Raw genomic sequence first — 26000 nt, forward strand, 5'->3', positions numbered from 1 at the left:
CAGCATTCAACTCTATTGTGCTACAAGTAGAGAACACAGACCCAGAGGGTGAGTCAGCATGAACAAGGAGTTCTGCTCATGGGTGCCCAGCAGGCTAAGGCTTTCATATAACAATCCTCCACACTTCCTGGGCCTCCTTAGCAAGCAGTCGTTAGCACACCATGAATAGGTCACACACAGGAAACCGCCAATTCTGACCAACTGGAGGTGTAATTTTCCAAAACGGATTCTACCCAGTGCTTTTGTAGGCTAATGGAAATTTTCCTCTTCATCTGATCACAGCCATCTGAGCCAAGAACAAGTTCCCTTTCCCACTCTAAGATGGTAGAGGAAAAAATCCTGGAAACATGCCACGAACAGCTCACTCCATCTTCTCCATGTCTGCAGACTGTATTTCCAAGTGAAAACTTCTCCCACTCACACCCGCTGGCTGGAGTGAGCAAAGCAGTCACATGTTGGAGGGAAATGGAGGGTGGGCCTGTGGAAAAGAACTTTCTATCAGACCCACTGCCGCTTCACATAGTTAATTCATACAATATTCAGGAATCCTAATGAATTCTGGGTCATTTCTAGAAAAGATGAACAGTAAGAGCCTAAGAACAGCATGCATTTTCTCTCCTGAGTTATGTGGATGCTCGCTTAGAAGGGATTGGAGGCCTTAGACAGATCCTTAGAACTAACTAGATGGGTTCATAAAATAAGAAGGCATGTAGGGACTATGTCCCAAAGGGTTGAGATAGAACATATTCCTCTTGCATCTGACAAAACTGCTCATGTGTCAAAGTCTGCAACCAAGGAAACATCCACCACATTTTTGGGTGGAAGCTATCACCTTCATGCCATCATCTACATCTGAAAGATTCCCACAAATCCTCAATTGATGTCTCCAGCTGACACAATCTTCCAAGGCTTTAAGGGTGGCATGTTTATTAATTGAGAGACATGGATTTAAAGGTCAACACTGACTGGGGTTTTAATATTGTTAGTTGCTAACAGTACCTGTAAGATTCTTGTGATAGAGGTTCAAAGGCAGCCTTTCTCTGATGTCTCTTTTAGAAGATAAAGTCTCCAGGATTTAAACTGTTAAACGATTGTTTCAGAGGATGTTATAGAAATGCTTCTGTTAACTTTTGAGTATAAAATTTTGTGTACTCATAAAATTTAGTTATGCTAGCCTAAATAAGTTAGAGACAGAGATTAAGGGTAATATTCCAGATATAGAGGATATTCAGTTATCAGTTCACAGGAAGAAAATCAACAAGCTCCTGGGGGTTGACCTCATTATCATAAAGGCCCCAAGATAACAATTTAGAGCAAGAAAATTTACAATGTTTTCAAAGTTTGGCTAACTTAGTTTTGAAAGTTTTGTTTGTTCTTTCTATCTTACCTAAAGAATGAAGGTAGTATGGGCAGTGGAAATTATGTGTAAGATTATGTGTAAATATCTTATGAAGCTCCTCTGTAACAGCAAGGGCCTCAGGCAAACCTTAGGAGAACCTTCTCCAAACTGTCCTAGCCCAAATAGTCAGACCAAGACCATCAAGGACAAATCTGTAGTTGGACAAAGTCAGGTTAATATGGAATCATTCCAATGAGCAGAGCATACCAAAGGAACTATGAGGCATCCCACCAACAAAAAATGATATAATTATAGGATTTGGGGAAAGAATGGGGTTTAGGTAACTTTAAAACTGTTGTGTTGCACCGTATGCATGGGATCAACATCAGATATTGATTGAGAACTGGACCTACAGTCCTGTTTCCTCAGAAACTACAAAATTGAGATAGATGTGGAATGTTGAAGCTCTGCATATGTGCTGTAGATGAAGGCTCCTTCTGCATCAAAGTCACTTAGCTCCTCCAGGCAAGAGTGGATGTTTCATTGTTACTAATATAATTTCAACAGTAAAATTTCTGATGGTCTATAATTTTAGAGAACAAAGTTTCTCACTGAATAATAATGCAGTACTCAACGAAAGGGTGGTGGTAGTGGGAATCATTATGACAATTTACAGCTGCAGCATGTGCTGGGGAGAAACATTTTATCTTTGCAGCAGGCTTTGACTGTGCCTGTCTTCTCTGCTCAGTGAATAGTAAGGTAGCTATTTTCCCTTCTCACACTGAGCTAATTTTTACTTCAGGAAAAGGTTAGTTTTCCCACAGTGGAGGTAGCTCAGAAGGGACTCAAGGAATGGTCAGAACTTGAAATATGCCCAAATTCACTTAAGCCGGTATGTCAACAAGTAACGTTCATGAAAGAGAGAGAAAGTTAGGTAGAGGAGCAATATCCCCTCCTCACACTACCAATCGGTCAATTCAAAGTTTAGCAAATGCTTTGTTAATAGTTCAAATAGAAGCTCCAAACTATAATCACACAGGCAAATTCAGGGGAAGGGTGAAACAGAAAATGAGATGGTGTACACCTATAGTTTCTGGGCTAGGAGTAGGCCTGGAATCTGAGCCTTACTCACCATTGCAGCAACCATCAACTTTTTTGGTTGGCACGATTCTGGCTGGTCTTGGGTTTTGTGCCCATAGATACGACCATCTCTTTGCCACAAAAGAAAGTGGAGGGTTTGGCACACAAGGGTGGTCTCTGGGATGCCACACCTCCAGAAGGTGGCCAGACATCCTGACTTTCATGGGCCCTATCTTCCATTAAAATAAAATAAATAAAAATTGTGTTTTATGACTGTGTTGGTATAAAATTAACATGATCTGCACTATATCTGTTATTATATATTCACTCTTTCTTCTGATTAAAAAATAATAAATTAAAACATTTTCGTCAGCCCCAGGTCCTATGCCTATAGAGTCTAACGAGTAAGTCGACAAGGCCCAACCATTCTCCCCTCCCAATCAGACCCAGGCCGGGCTTCGCGTGGAAAGAAGGACTACAGAGCTTTGCCCAGCACACCTCGGAGGTCACTCTGCCAGGACGTGTTCAACCATCCAGCCCTGTTCGTGCTCAGCAGCCATTAGTGGGCAGTGACCCCGACGGGGTCCGAGCCGGAGTTTACCTTCTGGCTGAGTCCTGGTCACTTTCTTAATTGTTCAGAACTGCTCAAAATTGAGACTTGTGCGCGGGAAGAACGTAGGTCCTAGAAAACGGTTCCGGCGACCCCATGCCCTGCGGCGGAGTTGAGGAACGCCGGGAAAAGGCGCGGAGGGCGGCTCCTGGGCCTTTGGCATCCACTGGGCTGTAGAGGGGACTGTGCCGGGCGGGTCTCACGTGGGCACCACCTCTGTGCTCACTCACCAAGCCTCGCGTCCAGGTAGAACACAACTGTACTCTCTAAGGTTTCTTGGTCGAAGCGCAGGCGTGAATCATACATGCTAAAATCGCATTGAGGAACCAAAAAGCTCGATTCAGTGTCCCAGCGCAGCAAAGCTGAGTAAGTCCTTGCGGCGGAATATCAGAGCCTCGTCGAGCCACCCCCCCCCCTACCCCCCCGCGCCCAGCCACTCAGTGGCCTATGGGGACGGGGCGGAGCGGGGTCGCCCAATCCGAGCAGTCCGAGGAAGCGCGCCGCCGGCGGCCTCGCTCTGGGCGCATCCCCTGCAGTTGGCGGAAGGCTTCCCGAAGCTACCGCTGAGCAGGTGAGGGCTCGCTTCCGTCTCCTCCTCTGCCGTCAGGAATCACTTCTGGAAAGTTCATAACTCAGGTTTCCAGGGAGCTAATTGCGTGACCTAGAGATAGCAACGGGCTTTCAGGTCTGTTAGTTTGGTCCTGTCTAGACCCAGGTGGGGCGGTCTCTGAAGGCGCAGACATGGATGGCTGCGATGAAACACTGTAGGGTCCTCAGAAGCCGCAGGGCCGGGGAGCGGGGCGCAGAGCGTGCTGTGGCTGAGGGGCACCCTCCCCCTTTGGAAATCCCAGTTCTGAGTTCACATTAATCAAGTAGCACCAGGAAGAACTAATAAATGACTTCAGCAAAGACGTCATGTTGAGTGAAATATGCCAGTCACATAAGAACAAATATTGTAAGATTTCGCTTGTATGAAATACTTAGAATAAGCAAATTCCTGGAAACAGAAAACAGAATAGGGGTTAACAGAGGTGGGAATGGAGTCATTGCTAAATGAGTATGAATTTTGGTTTAGGATGATGAAATATTCTGGAAATGGTGAAAGTTACACGGTATTAAGTACATTTTATAATGTACTTAATGTAAAAGAATTATCCACTTAAATTGGTTAAAATGTGTTTTAGGTTATGTATATTTTACCACAATTAAATGCATTAATTTAAAAGATTGTACCAGGAAAGAGGTTCTGGCGGGAGATCTGGGTTTGAGAATAATTTATTATATGTGATAGGTCAAATTGGGGGAGTTGATAAGAATGCCTGGGAAGCAAGTGTGTAGGTGAAAAGAACCAGCATTAAAGGGAAAACTGGAGAAGTGGAGAAGTCAGGACCAATGATAGAGGAAGGAGTTGGGGAACAAAGATGAAGGATACTCAGAACCAAGGCAGAAAAGAGCTTAAGGAAAGAAAATATAATAAAAGAAAAACATGAAGCAGAAAATCCAGGGAGAGTAAGGATGTTTAGGAAAAAAAAAAAATCATTGGAGCAAGGCCACTGAAGACCGAAGATTTACAATTCTTAAGGTTTCTGAAAAATGTCATTGTGACTTAGTCCTGGTTTCTTATCATTTTGTCCAAGGTTGAATCAGAGACCATTTATGATTTACTATTTCTATATCATATTCTATATCATGTTTTTAAATTACTGTTTATGTTTTAAATTGTTTTAAATTTATGTTTTAAATTGTTTTAAAATTTTACATGTTGTATCATATTATACACATTCTTCTGCAACTTGCTTTCCTGTATGTGAATTGACTGTTCATATCCCTTGACCATTTAAAAATTGTATTACCCGTATTCTTTCTAATTTATTTGCAGGGGTTCTTCATATATTCTGGATAGTATTCATTTTTCAATTATATTTAATGCAAATCACTTCTTTTGTTCTGCTTGCTGACTTTTTTGGTGTCTTTTGTCATGTAGAAATTGGTATTTTTAAAATAGTCAAATCCATCAATGTTTTCCTTTATAGTTTGTGCTTTTTGTGTTTTAAGAGATTCTTCACTATACCAAGGTAATAAAGGTATTCTCCTATATTTTCTCCCAAAGTATATAAAGTTGAGCTTTTCATATTTTGTTCTTTATCAGGAATTTTCTTTTTCAGTATGTTGTAAGGTGGGATTCTAATTTCATTGTTTGCTTTTTTCCCATATAGATAGCCAACTGAGACTGCCCTTTTTAAAATGCTGTATCTTTTCTTTATTGACACTTTGTGCCACATCAGGCATGGACCAAGTTGCCATAAATTTATGGCAACTCTTATGTTAGCTTTTCTTTTGTAATATGATCTATTTGTTTATCCTAAAGGACTACTGCACTGATTAATTACATAGCTTTTTAAAAAATTGTGGTTATATATATATATATATATATGATAAAAGTTTCCATTTAAACCACTTTCAAGTATACAATTCAGTGGCATTAATCATGTTCACAGTGTTGTGCTACTATACCACCATCCATTACCAAAACTTTCTCATCTCCCCAAACAAACTTTGCACCCATTCCCCTTCCAACTCCACCTTAACCGCCCCCTGACCCTGATAACCTATAATCCATTTCTGTCTCTGTGAATTTGCCTATTCTAGGTATTTCATTTAAGTGAGATCATACATTATTTGTCCTTTTGTGTGTGGCTTTTTTACTCAACATGATATCTTCAAGGTTCATCCATGTAGTAGTATGTATCAGAAATTCTTTCCTTTTTAGAGATGAATTCTATTCCATTGTGTGTGAGTGTATATCACGTTTTGTTTAGTCACTCATCTGTTGATGGAGACTTGGGTTGTTTCCACATTTTGGCTATTATGAACTGCTATGACCATTGTGTGCTAATATCTATTTGAGTCCCTGCTTCCAATTTTTGGGGGTATACCTACAGGTGGAATTGCTGGGTCATATGGTAATCCAAAGTTTAATTTTGAGGAACCACTAAACTGTTTTACACAGTGGGTGCACCATTTTACATTTCCCATCAACAATGTACAACAGTCCCTATTTTTCCACACCCTAGTCAACAGTTATTTTCCATTTTTAAACAACAGTCATTCTAGTTGTGTCATTCTAATGTGTCTGATGTGGCATCTCATTGTGGCCATAGGTTTTTTTTTTTTTCAATTTCTCAATTTTGACTTTGGTTATTTATGCTTATTCTCTTTTTCTCTTGATCTTTACAACACATTTATCAATTTTATTAGTCTCTGAAAATAACCACCTGTTGACTTGATTGATCCTGGGTGTTGTGGACTTTTTAATGTTTTCATTTCTATCCTTTCCTTTATTATATATTTTTCCAGTTTCCTGACTTTCATTTGCAGTTTTTCATAGTCTGAATAATTAAGAGGGATATTTAGCCCAATCTTTTTTCATTTTTTTCTAATAAACTCTGTTCTAGTTTGCTAATGCTGCCAGAATACAAAACATCAGAGATGGATTGGCTTTTATAAAATGGGGTTTATTTGGTTACACAGAAACAGTCTTAAGGCTATAAAGTGTCCAAGGTAAGTCATCAACAATTGGGTACCTTCACTGGAGGATGACCAATGGTGTCTGGAAAACTTTTATTGGCTGGGAAGGCATGTGGCTGGCGTCTGCTCCAAAGTTCTGGTTTCAAAATGGCTTTCTCCCAGGATGTTCCTCTCTAGGCTGCAGCTCCTCTTCAGAATGTCACTCTCAGTTGTTCTTGGGGTGTTTGTCCTCTCTTAGCTTCTCTGGAACAAGAGTCTGCTTTCAACAGCCATCTTCAAACTGTTTCTCATCTGCAGCTCCTGTGCATTCTTCAAAGTGTCCCTCTTGGCTGTAGCAAGCTTGCTTCTTCTGTCTGAGCTTATATAGTGCTCCAGTAATTTAATTCAGACCCACCCTGAATGGGTGGGGCAACACCTCCATGGAAATTATCCAACCAAAGGTCTTGTCCACAGTTGACTGAATCACATCTCCATGGAAACACCCAAAGGATTCCAAAATCTAATCAACACTAATATGTCTGCCCACACAAGATTGCATCAAAGATAATGGCGTTTTGGGGGACATAATACATCAAACTGGCACATACTCATTAAAAGTTATGCCTTTTTGAATCAGGAATTTTTTATCCTGAAAGTTTTGATATGTACTGTTTTCATTTTCATTCCATATTTATAATGCTTTCTTTTCCTTTGGATTTCCTCCTTGACACATCTAACAGTTTCCTATTGTTGCCATAATAAAGATTATACTCTATTAACTTCTGTAGGTTCACGTTGCCCTCTGTGGGCTCTTTATAGACTCTGTTTCCATGCCTTTTTTGATCTTCTAGATGCTCCTTGCATTCCTTCTGTCATTGCCTCCTTTCTCCATTTTCAAGTCTAGCAAAGACATGTCAAATCCTTTTCAGTTTGTAACATTATAACCTCTTTTGCTTCCTTCTTCCACTTTTAAAAAAATATTCCATTTATATGAAATATCTAGAATAAGAAACTTCACAGAGCAAAAAGTTTATGAGAGGTGCATTAAGGAGAATGGTGAATTTCTGCTTAATGGATAAAGAGTTTCTGTTTGGGGTGATGAAAAAGTTTTAGTGAATGGAAGGTGGTGATGGTAACACAACACTTTGTATGAGCAAAGCCACTGAACTGTACACTTAAAAATGGCAAATTTTGTGTTATAATATTAAAAAATTTTTTTTAATAGTTGAAAGAAAGCATAGACCCAAACCTTTCTTTTCCCAAATTTTAAGGTGGGGGAAAAATGCCTACAGTTAGACAATAAAACTTGTAACATTCAATTTAGATAAAAATTTTCCTTATACATCACATTTTAAAATACAGTTTTGTTTTCTATTTAGGAAATGTGGAAAATGCCTATTTATGATGTCTGTGAAAGGATACCCCATTTTGCATTGTGTGGTCTTCCAGATTCTTTTGGACTACAGATGCTGAGAGGTATTTCATGGCATTTGCATTTCTATAAATCAGTGTTGTCTGGCCAGGCCTTCCACTATTCAGCTTTCTGATATCTTATCAAAAATTAGTAGAGGGGCAAGAATTCTTGCCCGGTTAGTTTCCACAATGCAGCCATTTAACACCATCTCATCCAAAATGATGTGTACTTTATCCAAATTAAACATTATATCCCATTCACTTACTCAGCTGAAGTACTCATCTAAAATTTCCACAATATTATGAATGAATTCATAAATAGCCATCTCGTTCTCAGTGTCATTAACTGCAACCACAACAAAGAGCGCTGCATACTGACGATATATCAGCTCAAAATCCTTATATTCAATGAAAGAGCATTGTTCACTGGATCGAGAGAGACAGTTCTTTATGACTTCTGTTTCCAGAAGTATCCACTTATTAATCTCCATGTGTTCATAGTACTTAGAAAGTCGGGTCTGTCCTTGTTTATTCGCCATGAGGAAAAATTTTATCATTTTTCCCTTTCTGGCCAGTATTTTCCAAACACAGCTCAAAATTTATGGCAATGGTGGTGGAACCTTTGCAGCTCCATGTGCAGGGGTCCTGGCTGCAGCTCTTCTGGGGTTAACTTCCCCTTTTCCCTGAGAAGATTGCTCCACAACCCTCGTTAGCTGTGCAGTGTGGGCTTCCTTGGGGAAGCCATTTTGATTTTAGTATGGCAGCCTTCCCAGGCATTTGACTGAGCTCCGCTTTGTGGGAGAGTCGGGTGTCAGGCTGCTGGGCACTCCCCTTGTCCCACTTTTAAGGACACTTGTGATTCCATTTTGCCTATCCATATCAATAATTTTATTTCAGGTCGGTTGATCAGCAACCTTGATTCTATCTGCAACCTTATTTCCCCTTTTCCATGCAAGGTAATATATTCACAGGTTCCAGAGATAAGGACATGTACATCTTTGGGAATTCATTATTCTGCCTACCATAAATGGCATTCTGACCCTCAAAGGAACATGTCCATTCCACTTGCAAAATACATTCACCTCATCACTAAGTCAACCCATTACAACATTAACTCAAAGTCCAAAATCTCATTTTAATCTCACCATCTTAAAACTCCCAAATACCATCATCTAAATAATCTAAATCAAGTAAGAATGAAGCTCTGGGTATGATACATTCTGAGGCATAATTCCTCTCCATTTATAAACCTGTGAATTTTAAGAATCAAGTTGTCTGCTCTCAAATAACAATAATGGGACAGGCATAGGATAACAATTATAGATATGTCAGTTCAAAGAGAAGTAAAAGGAAGGAAGAAAAGGAATCACTGGTCCCAATCAATGTCATTCTTCAGCCAGGCAAATACCATTTTCTTTTAAGGCCTGGGAATAATTTTCTCTGGTTCATGACTCTGCCCTCTGGGCTCACGTCTCTGCCCTATGGGCATCCTTCCTTTTTCATGAAGTGTAGCATAGGTTTGTCTCTGAGTAGTTTTATCAGCTGGTTTCCTTTCTGTATAATTTTGGTGGTCCTACAGATTTTTCGTCATCTCTTACTCTCTCTTTCCCTTTCAGTAGAAGCTGGCAGTGTTTCTGTTGGTATAAAATTCTTAAGATCCATTTGGGGTCCTATGTATGTCACAGTGATTCACTCCATTAGACAGGAGGATCTTCCACAGATCTTAATGAAATGATCCCACCTCTATTTTTGGTTTCTGTTGATATTGTTGAGATTGATCCTGGTGTCTTCTTGGATGATGTTGTAAAGTGCACCATACAGCCAACCAGCCTCAGAAGTTTGGTTCTGTTTTCATCTGAGACTGCATGAGAGATAGAAAACACACAGCAATGATGTAAGATATGGTAGAGTGAAATAGCAACACATTCCAAAGTAATTTGGGTGGAGAATAAAAATATATATTCGCCCCCCACCCACCCACCCAGGAGCTGGGAGAGGATGCAGAGGTGTTGGACTCCTCATTTGGATTGTTGCTGATGTTCTCACAAACATTGGGGACTGACAGCTTGACATGCTGAGCCCTGTCCTGGGGCTTGCCCCTATGAAGCTTGTTACTGCAAAAGAGAGGCTAAACCTGCTTACAGTTATGCTTAAGAGTCTCCCCCTGAGTGCTTCTTTGTTGCTCAGATGTGGCCCTCTCTCTCTAACTAAGCCACCTTGGCAGGTGATCTCACTGCCCTCCCCCCTACATGGGACCTGACTTCTAGGGGTGTAAATCTCCTTGGCAACGCAGGATATGACTCCTGGGGATGAATCTGGGCCCGGCATCATGGGACTGAGAACATCTTCTTGACCAAAAGGGCGATGCGAAATGAAACAAAGTTTTAGTGACTGAGAGATTTCAAATGGAGTCGAGAGGTCACTCTGGTGGACATTCTTATGCACTATATAGATAACACTTTTTAGGTTTTAATGTATTGGAATAGCTAGAAGTAAATACCTGAAATATCAGACTCCAACCCAGTAGGCTTGACTCTTGAAGACAATTGTATAACAATGTAGATTACAAGGGGTGACAGTGAGATCGTGAAAACCTTGTGGATTGCACTTCCTTTATCCAGTGTATGGATGGATGTGTAGAAAAATGGGGACAAAAACTAAATGAAAAATAGGGTGGGATGGGGGGGATAATTTGGGTGTTCTTTTTTATTTTTATTTTTTATTCTTCTTCTGATTCTTTCTGGTATAAGAAAATGTTCAAAAATAAATTGGGGTGATGAATGCACAACTATATGATGGTACTGTGAACAGTTGATTGTACACCATGGATGACTGTATGGTACTTGAATATATCTCAATAAAACTGAATTTAAAAAAAATGAACAAAGCCTAAGAGACCTGTGGAACACCATCAGGCATATCAATATAAACATTCTGAGAGTCAGAGAAGGAGAAGAAAGAGAGAAAGGAGCAGAAGGAATGCTCAAAGAAATAATGGCAGAAAATTTCCCAAATTTAATGAAAGATGTGAATATGCACATTCAAGAATCCCAACAAACACCAAGCAGGATAAATTCAAGGAAAACCATGTCCAGACCCATAAAAATCAAACTGTCCAATTCCAAGGACAAGAACACAGTTCTGAAAACAGCAAGAGAAAAGCAATGACTTATGTACACTCAAATTGGGAATCCCAATAAGATTAAATACTGATTTCTCATTAGACACCATGGAGGCCAGATGGCAGTAGTACAAAATATTTAAAGGGCTGAAAGTAAACAATTGCAAGCCAAGAATTTTATATCCAGTGAGTCCTTCAAATATAGAGAAATTAAGACAGTTCCATATAAAGAGAAGCTCACACCATATACAAAAATCAACTCAAAATAGGTCAAAGATCTAAATATAAGAACCAGAATTATAAAACTCCTAATCATCTTCAGAACTTTGTGTTATGCAATGGTTTGTTAGACTTTACACCAAGAGCATGACAACAATAAAATATATAGATACATGGGATCTCATCAAAATTAAAAACTTGTGCATGAAAGGACCTTATCATGAAAGTAAAAAGACAGCCTATTCAATGGGAGAAAATATTTGGAAAACAAATATCTGATGAGGGTTTAATATCCAAAAAATATAAAGAATTGCTGCAACTCAACAATAAAAAGACAACCCAATTTAAAAATGGGAAAAACAGTTGAAGGGACATTTTCCCAAAGAGGAAATACAAATAGCCTATAAACACATGAAAATATGCTTAAAATCATTTGCCATTAGGGAAATGCAAACCAAAACCACAATGGGATATCATTTCACATCCACTAGAATGGCCACTGTCAAAAAACAGAAAATTACAAGTGTTAGAGAGGATGTGAAGAAATAGAAAGACTCATTCACTGCTAGTGGGAATGTAAAATGGTGCAGGGAGTGTAAAATGGTGCAGCCACTGTGGAAGACAGTTTGGCGTTTCCTCAGGAAGCTCAGTTAGGGTTGCCAAATGATCTGGCAATCCTGTTACTAGGTATATACCCAGAAGAACTGAAAGCGGGGATGTGGACATTTGCACACTCATGTTCATAGTGGGATTATTCACAATTGCCAAAAGATGAAGCACCCCAAGTGTCTATCAACTGATGAATGGATAAACAAAATGTGGTATATATACACAATGGAATGATATGCAGCTGTAAGAAGGAATAAAGTCCTGATGCATGCAACAACATGGATGAACCTTGAGGACACTATGTTGAGTGAAATAAGTCAGATTGCAAAAGAACAAACATGGGGAATTAATGCTTACATTGTACAGAGTTTCTATTTGGATTGATGGAAAAGTTTGATAATTGATGTTGGTGATGGTAACACAACATTGTGAGTGTAATTAACATTATTGAATTTTATGTTTGAATAGGGTTACAAGAGGTAATTTTAAAGTTGTATATATGTTTCTAGAATAAAAATTAAAAAAAAACAGCAACAAAGACTATACAACATGGTGAACCCTATTTTAAACAATGGACTATAGTTAATAGTACAATTTAAAAAGTGTTCTTTTATGAATTGTAATAAATGTACCACACTAATACAAGTTGTTAATAATAGGTTGATATATGGGAACTCATTATTTTATGCAAGATTTTTCTTTAAACCCACAACTTCTCTAATAAAAAAAATAAAAAAGGCTACTGAAAAGTGATAGGATTTCATGGCTCCCTGGCTGGCCCCTTCCCCAACCCTTCACTGACTCAGCATGGAGCTGGCCTGTGCTCCCAGTGTGTGTCCCTAGTCCTGGTTCTGGAGGGAGCAGAATGTCCTTGTTCACATACTGGGAGCATGTATGTCTGGCTATCTGGCACAGTTTGTCTGACTGCAGCTTGAGGTATTGAACAAGGGTATTCAAACCTGCTTGCCATCCCAGAACTTGCCTTTTGTGTAGAAGGCAGCTCACAGAGCTCTCCCATACAATGCTGTTGGAGAGCAGTCAAGTCCTGGAACCCTTACCAAGTAATTGCTGGCTGTAGGACATAAAGTGAAGTGTCCAGACTGTTAGGAAGCTATTTCCTAGGGAAGAGAGGGCATTTATAACCATGTAAATGTGGGAATTCCTAGGACAACATGTGCATGCCCAAGACAAAATGCATGTGCAGAAATGATCAGGAAGCTACCCCTCCCCATCCCCGATTTTGGCCTAGAGCTGTTCTCTAAACTCATTGTATGGATAAGTTTTGCAGGAGAGCAATCTCACAGGCCTATCTGCAACAAGTAGAAAAAGTGTTTTCTTTTCTTAGCTCCTGGCATGAAAGACATGAATATGCACATCCAAGATGCTCAACAAACTCCACACAGAATAAACCCAAAAAGAACCACACCACGGCACATACTAAACTGTCAAATGCCAAAGATAAACAGAGAATTCTGAAACCTGCAAGAGAGAAGCAACATATCATGTACAAGGGAACCTCAATAAGATTAAGTGCCATTTTCTCATCAGAAACCATAAAGGCAAGAAGGTAGTGGGAAGGCATATTTAAAATGCTTATAGCAAAAATTGCCAATCAAGAATTATGTATCCAGAATTACTGTCTTTCAAAAATGAGAGTATCAGACATTCCCAGATAAACAAAAGTTGAGGGATTTTGTCACAACCAAACTGGTCCTACAAGAGATGCTAAAGAAAGTTTTGCAGATTGAAAAGAAAGTACAATAAACAATAGATCAAAGCCACATGAAAAAATAAAGATCTACAGTAAGGGTAGCAACATGGGTAAATATGAATGCCAGTACTATTGTATTTTGGTTTGTAACTCCACTTTTACTTCCTCCAGGATATAAAAGGCAAATGCATAAATGCCTTTTATGCATAAATCAGTAAGTTTGGACTCATAATGTATAAACTTGTAACCATGACAAGAGCTACATAAATGTAGGGGGATAGAACAGTATAGAAGCACAGTGTATCATACTGAAGTTAATTTTGTATCAAAACAAATGAGATTGTTACAGTTTTAGGATATTAAATCTAATCCCTATGATAACCAAAAAGAAAATAATGGAGAATTTGCGACTCAGAGAGAAATTAGAGTACAGGTTGCCAGGAGCAGGAAGAGGGAGAGTGTAGTGATATTAAGCTGTATATATGCCAGAAAAACATGTTCTTAAATTTAATCCATTCCTGTGGGTGTGTACCTATTGTAAGTAGGACCTTCTGATGAGGTTACTTCAGTTAAGGTGCAGCCCACCTCAATCAGGATAGGTCTTTATCCTGTTACTAGAGCCATTTATAAGCAGAATGAAATTCAGACAGAGAAAGCCAGAAGAAACAAGAAGCTGAACATCAATAGAAACTGGAAGAGAAGGGAGAGACCAGGAGACACCACCATGTGCCTTGCCATGTGTGCTGGTTTGAATCTGTTAGGTATCCCATAAAAGACTATCTTCTTTTAATCCACACTTGTTGGGGCAGACCTATTGTGGGTGGGATATTTTGATTAGGTTGTTTCCATGAAGATGTGACCCATGCAATTGTGGGTGGGACCTTTTGATGAGATATTTCCATGGACATATGACCCTGCCCATTTAAGGTGGGTCTTAATTAGTTAGCTGGAGTACTTAAGAGAGCTTAGGGAGAGAGCTCAGGGAGAGAAATGCCCCGGGAGGAACAAGCAAGGATCAACAATAAACAATAGATCAAAGCCACATGAAGAAATAAAGATCTACAGTAAGGGTAACAACATGGGTAAATATGAATGCCAGTACTATTGTATTTTGGTTTGTAACTCCACTTTTACAGAGACATTTTGGAGAGAAGGGCCAGCAGACGTCACCATTTGCCTTCCCATGCGACAGAGGAATCCCAGATGCCATCAGCCTTTCTTCAGAGTCAAGATATCTTTCTTCGGATGCCTTAATTTGCACATTTTCATGGTCGTAGGTCTGTAAATTTGTAACTTAATAAATTTCCATTGAAAAAGCCAATCCATTTCTGGTATTTTGCATTCCAGCAGCTTTAGCAAACTGAAACACCATGTGACAAGTGAAGAAACAAGGATCTCCGGCAGCCAGCCTCAGAATATGACAGCGTTCAGGAAGAAAGCATCACCTTGATGATGACTTGATTTGGACTTTTTCCGTACCTCAACCCATGAGCAAAAAAATTCCCATTGTTTAACCTGACCCATTTCATGGTATTTGCTTGAGCAGCCAAAGGAACTAAAACAAAGAGAAATGCATAATGGTTGTAGGGTTTCTGTCTGAGGAGATGGGAAAGAGTTTTAGTAATGGAAAGTAGTGAGGATATCACAACATTGTGAATGTGATTAATCCCACTGAATGTTATGCTTGTGAGGAGGATGGGATGAGAAAGTAGAGTACAAGTTGCCAGGGACAGGGGTCGAGGGAACAGGGAGTTAACACATAATGGGTGTAGCGTTTCTGCTTGGGGAGGTGGGAAAGTTTTGATAATGGAAGCTGGTGAGAGCACTACCATATTGTGAATGTGATTAATCCCATTGATTAGAATGCTTGGGAGTGATTGAGTTGGGAAAGTATATGTTGTATATATGTTTCCACATATATACATATTAGAAAGAAAGAAAAGCTAAAGAGATAATGACAATGGGATGGGATTTAGAATGGAGGAGAAAAGACTTATAAGGACATTAATAGGATATTAGGGAAAAAATGGTTTATAGAAGTTATATTTCTTGAACTTGATAACTGCACTTAAGATGATTACATAAGTGAATATCCTTGTTCATAGTAAGTGTTCGTGGAAGTATTATTTGTTCAAGGAGTATGTGTACAACCTGCTCTCAAATATTCAGAATATAGATAGGTAGGTAGGTAGGTAGGTAAGTAGATAGATTGAGCAAAGGTGGCAAGTTTAAAAATTTTTTTAAATTGGTGGATCTGGGTATATGGTTTGAAGTGGGATATGTTGGAGTTCTCTGAATGGGATTTGTTTAATTTTTGCATCTGTCCTGTAAGTTTGAAATTATTTCAAAATAAAAAGCTAAAAAGGGCATTATTGGAAGCTCCCAAAATGGAGGCACTGGCAGGGAACAGGCCCCACTGTTGCATGCACCCGCAGGGACATGGAGGGCCAAGTGGCTGGCACCCCATCATGGAGGGGCCGACCTGGGTGCGTCCATGATCCGGGACAAAGGCCCCTCCACCCATCTGGCCTGAACTCCGGAGGCACTGCTCACGTATTGTACAGGGAGGAAAAGTATGTATGATATTAAATCTTAACTTAACAGGTCTGAGGAGGAAGTAAGAGTGGCAGATCCCTTATGAGGGCCTGGTGGGCTCCTGGAGTTCGCAGAACCAAGGAGTCAGTATCTAAACTTGCTGAAACCTGTACCCTCCACATCGGCCAGGATAAGTTCAACTCCATCCTTTCAGACAGGGTGGTAATGGAGGGGTGAGCATGTGGGTGAACTGGAACAGAGAACTTCTTCAGTGAACTTCAAGTGGAAGTATTTTTCTTTAGAGATACCACTTAGCCAAGAAAAAAGCAAAACTTCTAATCTAGCATCTGTGTTAATGATGAAACGATATTTCTGTTTATTTATCAAAGCTGGTTCAGATACTGATAAATAAGATTTCTCATTCTCCCTCAAGCATGTTCTATCTTATTTCCTATTATCATTAAATCTTATGTGTCCTGTAGAGGTGGGCCTTATAAACATTATGTTAACTTCTCATTATAAGTTGAGACTTAAAAGGAGAGCAGTTGCTTGGGATAAGATGCAGAAATGGTATCAGCAAAAATGAAAAATTCTTTTATGGCTTGTTCATCCTATTTGGTAAAACCAATGACCTTTCCAATGTTTAATGTTAGTTTAAATGGGGTGTACTATTTCATTAAATTAACATTTTAAAATGAGAAGATATAATTTTATTTAAAGCCTCTTTCCCCTCTTTGGCTTGTAACACAGTTCATTCCACTCCTGCAGGTAGAAACCATAATGTTGCAACAAGATTAAGTGGCTTTGTGAAGATGCTTGTAGATGGGCTGGAGAGCACTAAAGAACTGTTTTCCTCAGCCATGAAGATTGATTTTGTTATGAGCAGACCACCATCTAACTAAGGGGGATGGAGCAGAGTTTTCAATGGCAGGTAGAAAGTTGAAGGCTGGACAGCATAGTAAGATGGCAGTTTAAAGACCACATTATCCTCACAGTAGGAACAGATCAGGATCAATCTGATGAAATTCAAGAAAAGATGGTTTAAATCTGTCCTTCCTTAAAGAATGGGAGAGACACACACATGATGGGAAACAAAAAGTAAACAGTCTCATACACTTCACTTCCCTTTATTACATATGGATGGACTGAAGCAAATTTGGAACAGTTTAGCTATTTCTGTCAAAACCTGAAACTTAATACTGAGGAGGAAAAGGAAAACCTGGTATTGTCTCTCTGGACAGAATGTTTAATCCAAGTAATCTAGTGCCTCTGCAGAATTAACTGTCTACTATTTTACATGTACATATTTAAAAAGAAAAAGTAAAGCTATTTGTGCTAGGTACACTCTGTTGCTCTGAGTCATCAAAGTAGGTGGGAGGAATGGTTAGACACATGAGCCAAGGGGAGATGCACACAACTTTTCCTTCCCAATGTAACTACTAACATAAGACCTATCAGTTACAGATGGTCAGTGCGTCATGTGGGTTTACAGAGAGACCTGGAAGAAAGAACAGCAGATTACTAAGTGTCCCAGAAAGTGACAAAACCATACTTTTGACAAGTTTATTTTATTCAGTCCAGTGTGGTAGAAAAGGCACAACTCCAATAAAGGTATCATTTAAAATTTTTAAAAAGTTTTCAATTTAGAAAAAGATGAAATTATATCCCTCCCTTATGCTCTTATAACCACACGTGGATTAAGGACTTAAATATCAAGATTCAAATGCCAACATTTTTTAGTAGAATATATAGTGAATATCTTTAGACTTCAGGGTAGGGAAGGATTTAAGCAAGGCACAAAGCATTTACTATAAAGATGGATAAATCTAACTATATTAAGATTTTTTTCATCAAAAGGCATTAAACTAACAAGACATTATAAACTGACAAAATCCTCAAGACATTTTTGCAAGTGCATGTATTACTATGTTGACTTTTAAAATTAAATTGAATAAATAAAAAATCCAATAAAGTTACATTTAATATCTCCTATGAAAATGAAATAAGCTTCAGTGGCAGAGAGATTCCAAAAGGAGCCGAGAGGTCACTCTGGTGGGCACTCTTACGCACACTTTAGACAACCCTTTTTAGGTTCCAAAGAATTGGGGTAGCTGGTGGTGGATACCTGAAACTATCAAACTACAACCCAGAACCCATGAATCTCGAAGACAGTTGTATAAAAATGTAGCTTATGAGGGGTGACAATGGGATTGGGAAAGCCATAAGGACCACACTCCACTTTGTCTAGTTTATGGATGGATGAGTAGAAAAATAGGGGAAGGAAACAAACAGATAAAGGTACCCAGTGTTCTTTTTTACTTCAATTGTTCTTTTTCACTCTAATTATTATTCTTGTTATTTTTGTGTGTGTGCTAATGAAGGTGTCAGGGATTGATTTAGGTGATGAATGTACAACTATGTAATGGTACTGTAAACAATCGAAAGTACGATTTGTTTTGTATGACTGCGTGGTATGTGAATAAATCTCAATAAAATGAAGATTTAAAAAAAAATATCTCCTATGAAATATCCTCTCATGGATACTATCTACTGATAATTGCTAAACTCTAAATGACATGGATGAGAGAATTCAATACGTTAACACCATTCCCTTTATGAAAATGATTGAAATTTTCCATTGAAAAGATTTTTAAAACAAAGTATAGCTAACTGTAAGCAATAAGTTTGTACAGATGTTATCTATCCTAAAACAACTAGCAAACAATATTTATGGAAATGCACTAGAAAATGTATAAGAACATGCATGGAGGTGATGCACACCACCTTCAGGACAACGATTTCCTCTAGAGAGGGAGAGGAAAGATACTTTAGTGATAACTATTTTAAAGAAGAGAGAAAAGAAGCAAATGTGGGAAAATGTTAACATGTTGAATCTGAGAGATAAGTGGGTATTTGTTCTAATACTTCTTGCATGTGCAAAAACTTTCACAATTTAAATTTTAATTAAAATTAAGAAAACCGGGAAGAAATGTGCATTGGTAGCAGTTTTGTCTCAGGATGGTGGAAATAAATGGTATTTGTCTATACTAGCTATGTTTTCTATAATGACCATTTCTGATATTTTATTTAAAACATGACACACTTAGTTTTGCTTGAATGATTTTGAGATGGTAACCAACTGGAAAGAGTCAAAAGATAACGGGGGTTGAAGAGAGAGATTTTACAGATTCAAGGAACCTGCTGCCCTAGGCCTGATTCGCCTACCTACGTCTGGAGGGTAACGTCGAAACCTTCACCTAGGCACTAAAGGTGATTTCGGGTCAACAACGTCGCCAATTCCAACTCATACTGTTATTCACCTATGTGCTGGGGCAGGGACCTTTGAGGCTCAGTGCTGCCTTACTAGGTGGGGATGACGATGGAGAGCATCCAAGACCTGTCTGAAGCTCAAATTAGTTCTTTTCCAAGGCAGAAGCGGAAGTCCCGGAGAACGGCGTAGAGCTGGAAACGCCTAGGGGCACCCAGGCGGCGGCACCAATTTCCGCCCGGAAGCTGAACCCCGAGGAGTGGGGCGCGAGACTCCGACGGAAGGGGCGGGGCTAGTTAGAAACCTTAAAGCAGGAGGAGGGGTCTAGGTTTCGCCCCAGTAATTGAGTCCCCGGAGGGCTGCTTTGCTCGGAAGCATGGTAGACGTTGCTGTTGCTGCTGGGGCCTGCCCTGCTGAGGCCCAGGATGGCAAACAGGTGCCTGCCGCCGCGTCCCAGAGCAGCCTGCTTAGGTTACCACGCCCGGTGCCACGGATTCGCGTCCGACCGTGGTGGTTTCCTGTAGAGGAACTGACGGACCCGCTGGTGTTTCACCTGGAAGCATGGCTTGTGGACCCTATCTTCGGTAGGTGAACCTGGGTGTGCTCCCATGCTAGCCCCCACCATTCCCAGGACAGACTGGTGAAGCAACACTGCGGCCTCTTTCTTGGATTCACAGGCACATTTGGCCCAGGCCAATGACACCAGCTTCTAGCTCTTCCCTACCTCCACCCCCACCCCCCACAGCAACATTCCTTTCTTAATCTAGCTCCTCCAAACCAACCACTATCCTGCGCCTCATAGTCTCTCCTTTCTATTTAGGCCCAGACCGAGCCACAATTCCGAAAATTGAGTGGATGAGCCAGGCCCTGCTGATGGTGGATGTAGTAGACTCTGAGGGCCTAGCCGAAATCACCGTCTTCGGAAGGCCCCGGGTGCGGAATCGGGTAAAGAGCGTTCTCCTGGGCCTGGCATCGTCACACCGGGAACGTCGTTTCCGAGGTGAGGATCTTGGCGAACCTGTATGTGGAGAGAGCAACAGGTGTCCTCTCTGGCCTTGCCTGGCTTCCTTCCAGTCTCTTTTCTCTTCCCAAAACAACTCTTTATAGTTTCCAAGCCCCAGGACACTACCCAGTTTCTGGGGATCCCATTGGGAGGGGATCCTGGGGTACCATCTTGGAAAGGTAAGCAGAGATCTGACGAAATTGGGGGCCCATCACTGCCCAAACCAGCTTCGGCTGGACATCACCATTCCCAGATCCCGGGTTCAGTGCCTCCATCCTAAGAAACGATGTTACAAGCACCTTCCCTTACTGCCACCTATGAACAAATACAGTACAGTAAAACAGCAAGCATTGTTCCTTACTGGTGGTCGGTATCAATTGTTTTTCCTCCAGGTGAGAAGATGAAACGTCTTGAGGAGTTCTTAAAGTCCCGTGCAGCAGGTCCCCAGACTCCGCAGACTCCTAATGCTTAAGATTGTTTAAGGAGTATTGTGAGCCCAGTTTCTGTTACTAAAGTTGAAAAACAAGTATCCTTAAACCTCTCCATTACATTCTCCTGTGTCTCTGTGAATCATGGTTTGATTATTTTGGTGCAAACAGAAGCTCTTCCAATAAAGAAATGAATTTCCTTGCTTTTTTTCATCCATTGGCAAAAAGATCTTTGATCACTTAAAGTTAAGCAAACTTATAAAAGGTTGACTCTTTTCATTCATGTCTATGTGTAGGTTGAAAGCTAAGTAGAGTTTTTGGGTTTTTTCTTAGTTTCTGCCATTTTGAAACTGCTAACCCATTTTATGGCTTTATGGTTATGGGCAGGGTCAGGCCCTCAAACACAGGGGGTAAAGATGCAGGGGCAGATGACCTCACAAATGGCCAATCTGTTTTGGTGACCAAGACTGTTGTTCTTTTTGACCAAGCTGCCAGGCTTACTCCTAGCATGCCCACATCCCCTCCCTGCCTTGTTCTGACTACCTTAAAACTAATCTTGCAGTTATGGGACTGCAGGGGGTGGGGTGGGAAGACAACTTCAGATCCTAACTATTCTAAATATAAGTCACCCTCCTAATCTCCCTCACCTCTCTCCCTCTCACATCTGATACCCAAGCACCTATCTAGGTAGTTCCTTATTCCTTCCTCCTCTCTCCTTGCATTCCAGGCTCCAGGTGGCCTCCGCACAACTTCAGTAATCCTTTATCCATCTCAGTGGAACCATATAGTCCTAATTATAACCTCAGTAAATCACTCACCGATCCCTGTGGTCAACTCTCCATATTGTCTAATGATGCTTTCCCTCCAGCCCACTCCCAGCCCTTAAAATGTCTGCAGTATCTCCTTCGACATTGGTTTCTTTACGTCATTGGTTCTCAGACTTTAAAATGTGTTAATCACTGTGAGAGCGTGTTAAAACACAAGTTCCTAGGCCCCTTCTCCAGATTTTCTGATTCATTGCATTGGTTGAGGGCCTTTAATTTCCATTTCTAACAAGCGATGCCAGTGCTGCTGAGACTCTCACTTTGAGAACTTCTCCATCTCACCTTCCTTTAGTCAGGAGAACACATTAAAGCAATGTATTGAGTCATTGGAAATTTGGAAGCCTATCTTAGGGAGGAACTGAAAGAATTCAGTAACCTTTAATGAAGCAACCAGAAGACCTTAAGAGTAATGCCTATCTGGAATGGATCTTCTATTGGAAATGAGTTATCCTTTAATAATGATTAAACTGAAATTACACCAGAGACTCTAGCATTTTAAATCCCCTCTTCATGAATAGAAAAATCTAGCTAGATTACTCAGATGCCATTGTTCTTTAAGAAGGGAGTTCACTTTCTACATGAAAACATGGCTATTAGTCATAAATCTGTCTGAAACAATTATATTTAGTATAAATCTGCTATAAGATGTGCAAACAAAAGGAATGAAAGAAAAATTAAAGCAGTAGTGCCAGAGGAAGGGGAATGTGCCAGAATGTTATCCCTTTTACCCACTTTCAAGTGGAGATAGCATTTAAAAATAATCATCTTTATGATGGTAAACTTGTAAGATAGCTGTAGTGACATCCCAAAGTCAAGGCTGTAGAGAAAATGCTGAAGTCTCCAGACCTTCCTCTCTGCCATCTCTAACCCACTCATTTCTTTATTGGAATTCATTTTTTAATAGTTTAACTTGTACTTTTACAAAATTTGCATATACCTTTTTCTCTTCTGGTAGCACAATTTTCCTCGGTATGGGGTATGCTTTACCTCTTCCCTTACTTGATTAGTTTGTTTCCAAGTTTCTCAATTTCAAACAATGCTGTGTTGAATTTCTACTTCCATTTTTGTATTCACATTGGAGTGTTGCTAACGGAGTGCTTCCTAGAAGTGGAATTGTGGGTTGAAGAATTAGCACCTTTCAAATTGTACGGCCCAAGGCCCTGGTGCTTTGTGGATTCTGTTCAGGACAAGGAAGAGGCAAGAGACCAGGAAGTTGATGAGAAGGCTCCTGCAGGTAACAGAAGAACATAATACTAAGGAGGAAAGGTGGTAGCAAAGGGACAGACCGACCTGTTGACAGAGGAGGTACGCTCTTAGACCAGGACTGTCAAATAGAAGTAAAATACAGGCCATATAAGTAATTTAAATTTTCTAGTAGGAGTCTTCGGGGTGGGCTCGTTGACGGAGGCCGGACTGCGCGGAGGCCTCGGCTGTCAGCAGCGGCGGCCCTGGGGAGGCCGCAACGCCGTGGCGGGTCGTTAGGAGGGTTCCGGCAGGCGAGGCGAGGGGCGGCGGTCATCGGTCGCAGTGCCGTCCTGCGGGGCCCTGGAGTGGGGAGGCCCGCGGCGGGTGTCGTCTCGGGTAGCGCGGGACCGCGGGGCGGGGCTCGCAGGCCCTCGGGGTGCAGAGCTCAGGGTCGCCGCGAGGAGTCGCCGCCGGCCGCTTGGCCGGGTCTCGGCGCCGCCCGACGACGGCGCTCCCGCGAGGGCCCCGCCTGAGGAGGGCGCGGCGGCTGCGCCGGGGAGTCCCCGGGAGGCCGCGGAGGATGCAGGAGGGCGAGGCCGAGATCCAGGAGCATGGGCCGGAGCATTGGTTCTCCAAGTGGGAGCGGCAGTGTCTGGCCGAGGCCGAGCAGGACGAGCAGCTTCCCCCAAGCTGCAGGAGGAGGGCGGGGGCCACCGCCATGGCCCAGCTCTACAAAGACCAAGTGTGTCAGCAGCCAGAAATTTCTCTCTGGGTCGCCTTCCAAAACGCAGCCACCGCCGTCACCAGTCTCTACAAAGAAAGCGTGGATACTTATCAGCAAAGTTTTGATATTGGAATTCAGATAGGCTATCAGCAACGCAATAAGGATGTGTTGACTTGGGTTAAAAAACTCAGAAGAACTATACTTAGAGAAGATTTGATCAGCTTCCTGTGAGGAAAAGTTCAAACACCTCGAAACTCTAGAGCTCTCCCAAGACTGACTGTAGTGTCCCCTCACAGAGCTTCTTCAACGGAAGCTAGCTCATCTGTGGAGACTGATTTGCACCCTACAGGGAAGCCATTGCTCTTTATGGTAAAGCCGTTTAAACATATTTCTTTGGGAAAATGGTTAAGAGTGTGCCTGTGGACCCATTTTCACATTTAGAGTTATGTCCAGATATACTGTCTGTTGTTGCCCATTATAGTGAACACTCTTGCTCTAGAAATGTTTAAATAGAATGTAAGTGAGCATTTGAATGGGCAGTTTTTGGATTGTTAGCTAGCCCATCCTAAATATTATGTTTTTAAGAAAGTTAGTTTGAGCTTTCTGGTGTTACACTTAACAGACTCCTTCTGCAACGTTGATTAGAATTTATTTGTTTGCATTTATACATTGTACATGTTTTCTTACTCATTTCTGAGTTAAAATGGACGCTCTTGTGTCTTAAGAATTCTGTTACGTTTATAATTGTTTGGAGAGTCTGGTCAGTGACCCAGCAAGTAAGAATTGGGTTTGTTCTCATGGGAACTCCCTTGAGGCCCTTAGTAATCTAATGTGCCTGTCGATGGTGAGCACTGATGACCTAATAAGCGTGCATAGAGGTAAGAAGAATCTTTATGCCTATTGCTTTATGCCTGTTGTCCTTCAGGTCTTGCTTGCATTGGTAGTCAAGACTGTCAGAGGTGTAGTCAGTGAACAGGTCCATCATCACCTTCCCAGGCCAGACCTGTCATCAAAAGGCATTCTTGGCCAAGGGATTGGAGTATAAACTGGAGAAGCCTGGGGAATGGAGTCAGTGATAAGTCTGTTGTCGCTTGTTGCTCTTTAATGTAGACTTCCAAAGAGGACTGGGAGCATTACTTTCTCCTTCTGTACAACAACTTTTCAAACTGAGGGAAACATAATAAAAGAACACTGAAATTAGACTTGGTTGAAACAAAATGAAAACATGGATTGAATAAGTGACCACCCAGATAGAAGCGATCAGTGAGTTCGGTCTGTCTTGTTAAAAGTTGACATTTGTGGGGCATAGTCTGTAGGTCTTCTAAAACAAAATAACCTGGTTATCAAAGTAGTGGGGTATATACAAAGGGCTTCCAGATCATTGAAGCTTTTCCCTTTACACAGGTTCTCACTCTCTTTGGCAAACCTTGATTCCTAAAACCCCAATCAGAACATGGGGTCGGAAAAAGTGACTTTTTTTTCCTGACTTGTGGCAAATTAAAGCAAACAAAAACCTTTTATTGCAAGAAAGTCCACACTGTATGGATGTAGTAGTCAAGACTGAATATTGTTTATAGAGTGGAACAATTATGCCATCACAGCTTTTGAAACTCCTGCAAAAAAGAGGTTGAGCTGTTCCTATTTGTTGTGCGAAACAAATCATGGGAGGAAGGGACACAAACTGATATAGTATAACTTTGCAGAAGAAAGTTTATTGAATTACAAGACAAGCATTTATCATTAATGAGGCGGTAGTTGAAAGTAAAGTCTGTTCAGCAGGCAAAGGAAAGGAAAAGAAAAACTCACCAAACCAGGGAAAGCCCCCACATCTGATACTACTGGCTGGGGAAGTCCGGGTCTTCAGCCCATCAGAGTCCAGATTGGCACACAGTCCCAGGCACAGCGTCCCCTCCTGAGTGAGACCTCCAACTTTTCCTGGGACTCAGGCCAATATTTATGGCAACTTGTCCAGGAGTAGAAGTGCTTTGCTGCATGTCTCAAGGAAGGGCTAATTCCTTAAGACCAACACAAAGACTTCCTTATCTTTCACTGGCACTTCCGTGGTGGTGGTGGTGGTGGTGGGGGGAGCTAACCCCAGGAGGAGATACAGGTGATCTATTAACTATTGTTGAAACTCCCGGGTAAACTCTGTTAGGCTCCAGTGATTTCCTTTGTTATTCCTATCTTCAGTTCTCACTCCCTCATAGATAGACCGGCACCTGCTAACATGCAGGGCAGCTATCTGCTTATGGTTCATGTTGGTTTGATCCATACATTACAGCTTCCTACAATTTCTAGCACACTATTGGATTACAATTTCATAATATCTTTCTCAAATAAGCTTGGAAAAACTATTATTAGAAGTGTATGTAGTACTCAGATTAATTTTAGTGCATGGCAGAATTTGATGTAGTTGTCTCTCCT

The 26000-nt window shown here is 40.9% G+C and overlaps 1 protein-coding gene and 3 pseudogenes across 1 annotated transcript; 3 read left to right on the forward strand and 1 right to left on the reverse strand.

The window, feature by feature from the left end:
- Nucleotides 1-8071: 8071 nt before the first annotated feature.
- On the reverse strand, nt 8072-8506 carry LOC119540158 (annotated as a pseudogene).
- Nucleotides 8507-13715: 5209 nt separating this feature from the next.
- LOC119540632 lies at nt 13716-17408 on the forward strand (annotated as a pseudogene).
- A 2380-nt stretch (nt 17409-19788) lies between these two features.
- LOC119540157 (oocyte expressed protein) lies at nt 19789-20931 on the forward strand. Its single transcript, XM_037844216.1, has 3 exons — nt 19789-19996; nt 20233-20412; nt 20808-20931. The coding sequence occupies exons 1-3, from the start codon at nt 19789-19791 to the stop codon at nt 20885-20887; spliced, it is 468 nt and encodes a 155-aa protein (XP_037700144.1). The 3' UTR covers nt 20888-20931.
- Nucleotides 20932-23432: 2501 nt separating this feature from the next.
- LOC119540633 lies at nt 23433-23959 on the forward strand (annotated as a pseudogene).
- The last annotated feature ends 2041 nt before the right edge of the window (nt 23960-26000 follow it).

This window comes from Choloepus didactylus, chromosome 7 (assembly GCF_015220235.1).
Source record: "Choloepus didactylus isolate mChoDid1 chromosome 7, mChoDid1.pri, whole genome shotgun sequence".
In the NCBI taxonomy this organism is placed as follows: Eukaryota; Metazoa; Chordata; class Mammalia; order Pilosa; family Megalonychidae; genus Choloepus; species Choloepus didactylus.

What these genes read in the sequence shown, in the direction of transcription:
- LOC119540157 (XM_037844216.1), top strand. Translation starts at nt 19,789, where the DNA reads ATGGTAGACGTTGCTGTTGCTGCTGGGGCCTGCCCTGCTGAGGCCCAG. An exon ending in GCTTGTGGACCCTATCTTCG is followed by an intron (nt 19,997 to 20,232) that starts GTAGGTGAACCT and finishes CTTTCTATTTAG; the next exon opens with GCCCAGACCGAGCCACAATT. An exon ending in CCGGGAACGTCGTTTCCGAG is followed by an intron (nt 20,413 to 20,807) that starts GTGAGGATCTTG and finishes TTTTTCCTCCAG; the next exon opens with GTGAGAAGATGAAACGTCTT.